The 10,504-nt window shown below is 43.3% G+C and overlaps 1 protein-coding gene across 1 annotated transcript in view; it reads right to left on the bottom strand.

Annotated features, from left to right (window-relative positions):
- The window catches only part of LOC139420448 (disks large-associated protein 1-like), a 223,866-nt gene continuing 213,362 nt past the window's right edge, over positions 1-10,504 (bottom strand). The window contains exons 10-13 of the mRNA XM_071170591.1: positions 6,721-7,142; positions 3,554-3,645; positions 2,873-3,025; positions 1-1,450 (exon numbers count right to left, since the gene is read on the bottom strand). Of these exons, the coding sequence (XP_071026692.1) occupies positions 1,232-1,450; positions 2,873-3,025; positions 3,554-3,645; positions 6,721-7,142 (886 nt within the window). The 3' untranslated portion in view covers positions 1-1,231. The remainder of the gene's footprint in view (positions 1,451-2,872; positions 3,026-3,553; positions 3,646-6,720; positions 7,143-10,504) is intronic.

Below are 10,504 nucleotides of genomic sequence, written 5' to 3'. Positions count from 1 at the left end.
TTTTTAAAATATGGTGACTCACTATAATGCTCATGTGTGTGATTTCATTGCCAAGTCATGTAGAGCTGCTGTTCCCTGGATTTCAATAATAAGGGGCGAATCCTAAGTTATACTTAAGTTTACTTAGTCTTCCATTGACATCAATGCATGACTAAGTGAAAATATGACTTAAATCAAAGTTAGGATTGAATCCTAATTGAAACATTTAAAACAGTTTCAATGGTCGCTGCTACATTCTGTCGATGTCTTGTATGTCTCCAGAAGGTTTTAGACATGTCTCAGGTGTTCTCCCTAACAATTCAAACAGGTTTAGGTAAGTTACCTCAAATGAGTGTATGTGCATGCGTATGTGTGTGTGTGTGTGTGCGTGTGTGTGTGTGTGTGTTGTGAACCCCGTGACAGTAGTATCCCACAGGGGGAAAGAGACTGAGTTTCCCTATTGTCTGCTGTTATTGTGCTGTGAGTCACAGTAGCAGCCTCACCCAGGGTCACCAGAGTAGAGAGGCTGGCTGTGTCTCAAATAACTCCCTAGGTAGTTATTGTTTTTGTGCACTAGGTAGTGCAGAAAAACAGTGCTCTATTTAAGAAGTAGGGTGTCATGTGGGACACAGTTGCTGTCTCAGGCTTTCTGACACCCAACAGGATTAGCTAGTGTGCCCTGACAGCACTCCGTCTAGACCCACTGGTACACTACCCCTCCCTCAGTAACTTTCCTTCTTTTCCAATGAATCAGAAACATTATACATTATGCCTCAATGCTGTGGTACTGGTATACCTGTTGTTTGGGTGACAACAGGTCACTTGGTTGGTGGAATATCGGTAAAAAGAGTTGACATCACAAGAAGAAACATCGCTGGGAGTGAGGAGTGGGGGGGGGAGCTACGTCAAAGCTGAAAGTTCAACGGAGAGGATCAAATGGAGAGGATAAAAATTCATAAATATACAGTATTCTCACTCAACTATAGAGCTGTGACCGTCCCCCCTCTTTTGTTGAAGTAAATAAAGATGTGATTAAATTACAAGCACCCTACCCTCGCCATTCAGTGCTGTGTGTGCCTGTGTGGGTGTTTGCGTGCACCATTGTAGGTGCGTGTGTGTGTGTGTGTGTGTGTGTGTGTGTGTGTGTGTGTGTGTGTGTGTGTGTGTGTGTGTGTGTGTGTGTGTGTGTGTGTGTGTGTGTGTGTGTGTGTGTGTGTGTGTGGGAGGGTCTCTGTCTCTATCTGTGTGTGTCTCATAGTCTGGTCTGCGCCTCAGGGATGTAGATCTCAATACTGTCTGCTGTGCTCTCGGTGACAGAGCTCTGTCGGACCGCGAGGGCCCGCTTGGCGGCCAGCAGACGTTTGCGAGCCTCCAGCCGCTGTCTAACGGAGCTCTCCAGAGAACGGTCCCTGGCCAGGGGAGGATGGCCCCTGTGGGGCTTCTTTGGCACTGGAGGGGCAAACCGTCTCTCCTGGATGGACGGGGGAGGACAAACAACTACAGTTAGAGGCCATCTTCTGTGCCTCTGGCAGTAGGGGCACAACGGCAGCCATTTTGTGTGGAGGTTAAAGAATGCATGACTGACATGACATCAGCAGTTTGTTGTAGCTTGCATGGTGTGAGAGCATGCAACAGGGTTCACGAGAGTGAGGTTACGGTTGGTGCCCACATGAAAAAATACTATAGCATACTATAAATACCATTGTATTTGCTGTAGTGTTTTTGCTGACTTTACTGTAGTATACTGTAGTATTTACTACAGCAGGAAAATAAAAGAGTAATTAATGTAGCGTTTTTGCAGATTGTAGTATACTGTAGTATTTACTGTAGTGTTTTTGCAGACATTTCTGGAGTATTTAGTATAGTTTTCTTTAATATAGAAGTCGAGACTTTCTCCTTCAGGAAATCTCCTTGAGAATTACAAAAAGAGCAAATTCCCATAACCTCTAGGTAGGTAGGACTGGGATCTGAAGGGATAATTCAGAACCTCTGCTCTTTTCTATAACTTGTAGGGAATAAAATATATGGTCTATACTTGGTATGTAGGTTTCTCACTTGTGGGTGGCATAAATTGCCATATTAAGGGAGGCGAATGGGCAGTGTATATGTAAATTAAATACTGTAGTATTTACTATATTTTAAAAAGTTTACAGTTTTTGAGGAATGTAGAGTTTTTGCATATATTACGGTAGTATCTACTACAGCGTTTTTTTTGTGTGGATAATACTGTAGTATTTACTCTAGTATTCTACAGTATACTACAACATTCTATAGTAAGTACTACACATGATCAAGGGATACTACAGTGTGTAATATAGTATTCTACAGTATACTACAGTTTACTACAGATTTCTACAGTAAGTACTGTGGTATTCTATAGTAAACTGTTGTATTTGTTCATGTGGGTGGTGACGGCTGTGGCCATTTTGTGAGAGTACGCAGGCAGAAGGTAGGCGTGGGGTGTGCGTGGGGTAAGAGTGGCCAGCAAGGTCAGCGAGGCCCGATGGTGCATGGCAGGTAGAGTGACTTCTCAACAATCCAGCTCACTGTCAACAACAAAACCAAAAAATAAACAAATTAAAAAAACACAGCAGTCATGCAGTCACGTCAGGCAGGTTATCACACAACATTACAACAACCCTTTTACATGCATTACAACACCTTATGCTACATTGAACTAAAATCTACATTAATCATATTCAGCAACAATGAAAGTAGAAGCATCCAGGACAAAAACACCATTCCATTGTATTGGATTACGTCCAGACTTAAAGGGATAGGTCACCCAATTACAACATTGCTTACATTATAAACAATATTGCATTTTGTAATTTGGGGGAACTATACCTTTAAGGTGGATCTGGCCTATATGGTCTACTACATTGAGTGGTACCTTTATCACGGGGGGGTCCAGGGGTCTCCAGTTGTTGGCTTTGAGTTGGTGCAGCTCATCAAACTTTAGGCTGATGTTCTCGATGGACAGCTGCAGCATGTCCCAGAAACCAGCCAGATCCTGGGAGATGGGCCTGGGGTTGGCATTGGGGTTCTGAGAGACACAAACACACACACACACACACACACACACACACACACACACACACACACACACACACACGTACGCATGCGCTCGCACCCACACACACACACACACACACACACACACACACACACACACACACACACACACACACACCCACACACGCATGTACACACACACACACACACACACACACACGCGCATGTACGCACCCACACAGACACACACACACACACACACAAACACACACACTTAGTCAGGACAGGGTTGTAACCACTCTCATTTCCCCATCCGTATGTCATCAGCATACTGGTCTGGGACTATTTCACCTTGTATCTCCACACTTCAAGGTCAGTATGCTTTGAGTGGTGCTCGACTAGAATCCTATTTAGAATTTGCAACCATAGCGGTGTTTTGTTTGACACTGAGGGTCAATTATAAGCTTGTATAGATCATCTCATTATGTGACAGTTGGCTATGAAGGGCCTGCTGACGCAGTAGAGTGATTTAAGATTGGTGTGTATGTGTATTACATACCAGGTTCTCCTCACACAGCTCCCGAAACTGCTGGAACTTCTGAGACATGAGCAGCTGGGCGCTGCCTACTGCACTGCGGATCTTCCCCAGGACTGCGGAAAGTCACACACACACACACACACACACACACACACACACACACACACACACACACACACACACACACACACACACACACACACACAGACAGTCAGACATCAATCTTAAGTTAAATAACCTTGGAGTCACACAGACTTTGCCTTTGATGAGTGCAAGGCTATAAATATGTGGAGAGTGGGAACTGGGAACCTAAAACTGTGAGATTAGATGAAAGGGGGAGTGTTTATCCTACACATCAAATAAACAACGCCCCCGCCATGCTTTGAGAGTGGGGGACTTCTGAACCAGCCTACCGTCTCAATACACAACCTCGACTTACGTGTCAGAGGGAAGAAATTCACTGCAGAATCCCTACACAAGGGCTGATCAGCAGACGTGCCAAAGTTCACCACCCTCAGAACGCTGTGTTCTCCCCATCAGAAATAATGCATTAGCCGTAGCCCTTTCCTGCAGTCAAATTACCAAAGCGCCCTCTAATGGCCTCATGGGTGGAATGTTGTTATTATTTCTCATAATTTCGTAATTAATCAACATTTATCATCATTTTCTGTACTTTTTTGTTATATTTCAGTCTTCTGTGGTGCACACTGAACAAAAATATAAACGCAACATGCAACAATTTCAAATTTCAATTTAAATACATTTGTTACGCCCTAATCTATGGATTCCACATGACTGGGAATACAGATATCCATCTGTTGGTCACAGATATCTTACAAAAAAAGGTAGGGGTGTAACGGATGTGAAACGGCTAGCTTAGTTAGCGGTGGTGCGCGCTAAATAGCGTTTCAAACGGTGAAGTCACTTGCTCTGAGACCTTGAAGTAGTTGTTCCCCTTGCTCTGCAAGGGCCGCGGCTTTTGTGGAGCGATGGGTAACGATGCTTCGTTACCTGGTATCTGCCCGGTAAAGTTGAAACCCGGGATTCATCTGTGAAGATCACAATTCTCCAGTTTGCCAATGGCCATCGAAGGTGAACATTTGCCCACTGAAGTTGGTTACATCAAGGTCAAGACCCTGGTGAGGACGATAAATACAGATGAGCTTTCCTTAGATGGTTTCTGGCAGTTTGTGCAGAAATTATTCGGTTGTGCAAACCCACAGTTTCATCAGCTGTCTGGTGGCTGGTCTCAGACAATCCCGCAGGTGAAGAAGCCGGATGTGGCTTGTAGAATTGCATTGCAGAGGCAGTTGCAGTGCGTTCTGTGTGGTTTATTGCCCCAGCACAAGGTGCGATTGAGTAATGATCATGCTGTTTAATCAGCTCTTGATATGCCACACCTGTCAGGTGGATGGATTATATTGTCAAAAGAGAAATGCTCAGTCGATACGGATGTAAAGAAATTTGTGCACAACATTTTTGAAAACTGCGCATTTCTGGGATCTTTTATTTCAACTCATAAACGCAACATGGTATCAACACCTTACATGTTGCGTTTACATTTTTGTTCAGTATATACATATACTATTGGGATTCAAACTCAAAATGTAATGCATTTCAACTCTATATCTGAAATGGTTCAAAGTGTCAAATTTTTTTAAAGCCCATAACTATGTGTGTAGTCTGTACTTGCTTTTGTTTCAGAGTAGATTTGTTTAAGACTACCAAGAAACACTGTGTGTGACCCTGATTTAGCCCAATGCAGTACAAGTCTAAATGAAGAAAACATTTATGTCACTAGGGACAAATCTAAGGAGTAGTATTCTAGTTGTACAAAGGCTACCACATTGGGCTATTCTGAGAATGCACCCCAAATGGCACCCTATTCCCTATAGAGTATTACTTTTGACCAGAACCCTACAGTACCCTATTCCCCCTGGTCAAAAGAAAGTAAACAGGGTGTTATTTGGGATGCAGACAGTGTCAGTGTAGGGCTGTCAATCTGGAGCTATGGTGCTGGCAGTAGCCTTGAACGATGTCATTAAGTGAGTTTGAGAATGAAAACCCCTATTGAGCGTGGCTGTGAAAGGCCATTTTACTGTACAGCACAGATGTGTGGTGGGACCCAGCTGGCTCCCTATTGATAACTATGCCTGGTAAGTCGGCAGAGGAGATAGCAGGCAACAAGCAGGTAGTGTGGCCAGCTGCCATGAATACCCAGTCTGTCCCAAATGGCACCCTATTCCCTATGTAGTGCACTACGTTTGAACTGAGCCCTATCGGGCCTCGGTCAAAAGTAGTGCATTATCTTGGGAATAGGGTGCCATTTGGTACTCAGACAATTTCACTCTGTCTACTAAGTCTGTTGCGTCATTTGGAGGACACAGACATAGAGAGGGAAGGAGGGAAAAAACGCAGGGATACAGAGAGAGGGAAAACAATGGATATAACCAGTGGTGGAAAAAATACTCAATTATCATACTTGAGTAAAAGTAAAGATACCTTCATAGAAAATGACTCAAGTAAAAGTGAAAGTCACCCAGTAAAATACTACTTGAGTAAAAGTCTAAAAGTATTTGGTTTTAAATATACTTAAGTATCAAAAGTAAACGGAATTACTAAAATGTACATAAGTATCAAAAGTAAAAGTATAAACCATTTCAAATTCCTTACATTAAGCAAAGGAGACGGCACAATTTTCTTCTTTTTTTGACGGATAGTCAGGGGTACGCTCCGACACTTAGACATATTTATAAACTAAGCATTTGTGTGTAGTGAGTCCATCAGATCAGAGGCAGAAGAGAGGACCAGGGATGTTCTCTTGATAAGTGTGTGAATTGGACCATTTTCCTGTCAAAATGTAACAAGTCATTTTGGGTGTCAGGGGAAATGTATGGAGTAAAAAGTACATTATTTTCATTAGAAATGTAGTGACGTAAAAGTAAAAGTTGGCAAAAATATAAATAGTAAAGTAAAGTACAGATACCACAAAAAACAACTTAAGTAGTACTTTAAAGTATTTTTACTTAAGTACTTTGCACCACTGGATATAACCTTCACACACCATGCACCAACACCACCAAAAAGCACAAATGCAGAGAAGTGTTTCTACTGAACCCCAACCCAACTTCTGCACCAGTTTCCACATATTCAGCGGAATATTCTCGAGGTGTGTAGCCACCACTCACTCTCGTCCGGCAGCTCGTTCTCCATCTCTTCCTGCTCCATCTGTCTGCACCAGCCCTCCATGCGCTCCATCTCGGCCTGCAGCAGCTTGAGGAACCAGCGCCCGTCCCTGGGACACAACGACCCCCTCCCCTCCACCACCTCCATTGGGCCCTCCACTTGGTCCATCCAGGGGTCGGGTGGGGGCAGGATGGATGGGTCGACACCCACCTCGCCGTACTCCTCCACAGTCAGGGCGTGGTAGTGGTTGCCTGAGCCCTGGATGGAGACGGTGGAGGTGGCGGAGTCCCGGGAGAACTGACGGGGCATGGTGGCCGAGTGGCGCATCGCCATCTCTGGAGCGTCGACGGGATAGTAGTCAGGGTCGTCTAGGTCGGCCTGGACCGCCGTGGTCACACTGTTGGACCTGGTCATCCTGCGGTAACTGGAGAGAGAACCACAGATCTAAGGTCAGATGTCAGAAAATGTGGGGCTAGTAGAAGACATGCAGGCGTAGTATATTAACAAAGATCCCAGATCAGATCAGCCAGGTGTGGGGTGTTTGGGAGGAATGTCATGGGAGCGTTTGGTCACTTGGCTGATTCAGAGGCAATGGAGCATGGTCTCATCAGTCCCCCTGTCCTGCTGCAGGGCTGAGTCTCAGAGATAACACACATACTCACCCTCAGGGCCACACTGTACAGCTTGGGGTGAAGCTTTTGAATTGGTTCGGGAGGCTTTGTGCCCCTGTAACACTCCGATTGCCAAGTCTCTCAGAGCAACGTGCCAACACACTAGCACAAAGTCACACACTTGTACGCAAATAACATATTTTCAAAACACGCACACACACACACACACACACACACACACACACACACACACACACACACACACACACTTGGCTGGTTCTATACAGCATCCCACCACCATCAGAGTGATGAATGAGAGGCCAGAGGCATGGTGAGTGATAGAGAGAGAGGTGCCAACTGAATGCACAATGAGTAGACAGTCAGCAAGCAGAGACACCAGCGGACTACAGCAGGACACACACACCCACACCCACACACACACACACAAACAGTACAGCACGGACACACCGAAATGACCTGCCCACAGGGTGACACACATAAAGACCCAGAAGTCGCTCCATCCATCTGCCTCACATCTCCGGTCAGTCTCTCTTCCTTCACCCATTCATCTATTCCACCTCTGCACCATTCATCACGCTCTTCCGCGAACAGAGAACAAGAGGGGAGGGGACCCCGGAGAGATCAATGACACTCACAGTGGAGTTGTACCAGCCCTGGATGTGTGTGTGTGTGTGTGTGTGTGTGTGTGTGTGTGTGTGTGTGTGTGTGTGTGTGCTTGCAGCAGTTAAAGAGTAGCTGTCCTCTGAGCAGGTGTGCAGTCATAATGATCTCAGCCTGCTTTATAGCAGCTCCCTCCTAACAACTTCCTGTCTGTGTCAGGGCAGTGAGGGGTAAGGCCAAACACAACCCATATTGACTGACTGAGGAGAGGGAGGGAGCGAGATATGTAGTGTTCACAGTCAGTCTCTCTGAGTGTTCACAGTCAGCCCACTGACACCCCTATCAGATCACAACAATATCACAGTCTACTTGAACAGAGCAATACTCAATCATGAGGCATCAAAGCCAAAGGAACTGAGTAATATTTAGAAATGCTATAGATGGAAGGAATGTAATGTGGAAACCTACCAAAAGAAGGTTTAGGCAACAACAAATTCAATCCCTTTTAGACAACTTCCTGGACAAAACGTTCCACTGTAATAGTGAAGGTCTAAACTTGGCAGTAGAAAATCTAAAAGGTATATTTGACCTCTCAGCTTCCCTATCAAATCTAAAAATGTCAAACAGAAAACCGCAGAAAATTAACAACAATGTCAATGGTTTGATGAAGAATGCAAAAACCTAAGAAAGAAATTGAGAAACCTGTCCAACCAAAGACATAGAGACCCAGAAAACCTCAGCCTACGACTTCACTATGGTGAATCACTAAAACAATATATACAGTGCCTTGCGAAAGTATTCGGCCCCCTTGAACTTTGCGACCTTTTGCCACATTTCAGGCTTCAAACATAAAGATATAAAACTGTATTTTTTTGTGAAGAATCAACAACAAGTGGGACACTTGTATAATTTTTGAATAATTTTGCACGCCCAATTTTTCAGTTTTTGATTTGTTAAAAAAGTTTGAAATATCCAATAAATGTCGTTCCACTTCATGATTGTGTCCAACTTGTTGTTGATTCTTCACAAAAAAATACATTTTTATATATTTATGTTTGAAGCCTGAAATGTGGCAAAAGGTTGCAAAGTTCAAGGGGGCCGAATACTTTCGCAAGGCACTGTAAATACACTATGGAAAAAGAAGGAACAGCACATAAGAAATCAGCTCAATGTAATTGAAGAATCAATAGACTCTAACCAAACATCAAATGAAGAGTTATCTATCCAAAACGGAGATGTATGGGTGTATGGGTAAACCACCTTCTCCAATCTTTTTGGCTCTATATTTTTATTTATTTAGCCTTTATTTAACTATGTAAGACAGTTAACTTCTTGGTAACAGGGGGGCAGTATTGAGTAGCTTAGATGAATAAGGTGCCCAGAGTAAACTGCCTGCTAGCCTGTCACAGATGCTAATATATGCATATTATTAGTAGTATTGGATAGAAAACACTCTGAAGTTTCTAAAACTGAATGATGTCTGTGAGTATAACATAACTCATATGGCAGGCGAAAACCTGAGAAAAATCCAACCAGGAAGTGGGAAATCTGAGGTTTGTAGTTTTTCAACTCTTTGCCATTCCAATATACAGTGTAAATGGGGTCATATTGCACTTCCTAAAGCTTCCACTAAATGTCAACAGTCTTTAGAACTTTGTTTGAGGCTTCTACTATGAAGGCGGGCTGAATGAGAGGGGATTGAGCCAGGTGTCTGGCAGAGTGCCACAGGCTCGTGACGTGAGAGAGTTAGCTCTCGTTCCATTGCTTTTCTACAGACATAGGAATTCTCCGGTTGGAACATTATTGAAGATTTATGATAAAAACATCCTAAAGATTGATTCTATACTTAGTTTGACAAGTTTCTACGGGCTGTAACGGAACTTTTTGAACTTTTCGTCCGACGTTCGGCTGGACTTGAACGCGCGCTTTTGGATTTGTTTACCAAACGCCCTAACAAAAGAAGCTATTTGGACATAAATGATGAACTGTATCGAATAAAACAAACATTTATTGTGGAACTGGGATTCCTGGGAGTGCATTCTGATGAAGATCATCAAAGGTAAGTGAATATTTATAATGTTATTTCTGACTAATGTTGACTACACAATATGACGGATATCTTTTTGGCTGCTTTGTTGTCTGAACGCTGTACTCAGATTATTGGATGGTTTGCTTTGAAATCTGACACAGCGGTTGCATTAAGGAGAAGTATATCTCTAATTCCATGTATAACAGTTTTATTTTCATCAACATTTATGATGACTATTTCTGTAAATTGATGTGGCTCTCTGCAAAATCACGTATGTTTTAGAACTACTGAACGTAACGCGCCAATGTAAAATGAGATTTTTGGATATAAATATGCACTTTATCGAACAAAACATACATGTATTGTGTAACATGACGTCCTATGAGCTGGAAACATGGCTGTGTTTTTCTGTGAGTTGGTGGTGACCTAAAATAATCCTTTGTGGTGATTTCGCTGTAAAGCCTTTTTGAAATCAGACACTGTGGCTGGATTAATGAGAATTGTATCTTTAAAATGGTGTAAAAT

The sequence above is a fragment of the Oncorhynchus clarkii genome, chromosome 11 (assembly GCF_045791955.1).
Source record: "Oncorhynchus clarkii lewisi isolate Uvic-CL-2024 chromosome 11, UVic_Ocla_1.0, whole genome shotgun sequence".
NCBI classification, from domain to species: domain Eukaryota; kingdom Metazoa; phylum Chordata; class Actinopteri; order Salmoniformes; family Salmonidae; genus Oncorhynchus; species Oncorhynchus clarkii.
Note: the sequence above shows the minus strand (reverse complement) of the source record. Positions and strands in the feature narration are given on the sequence as shown.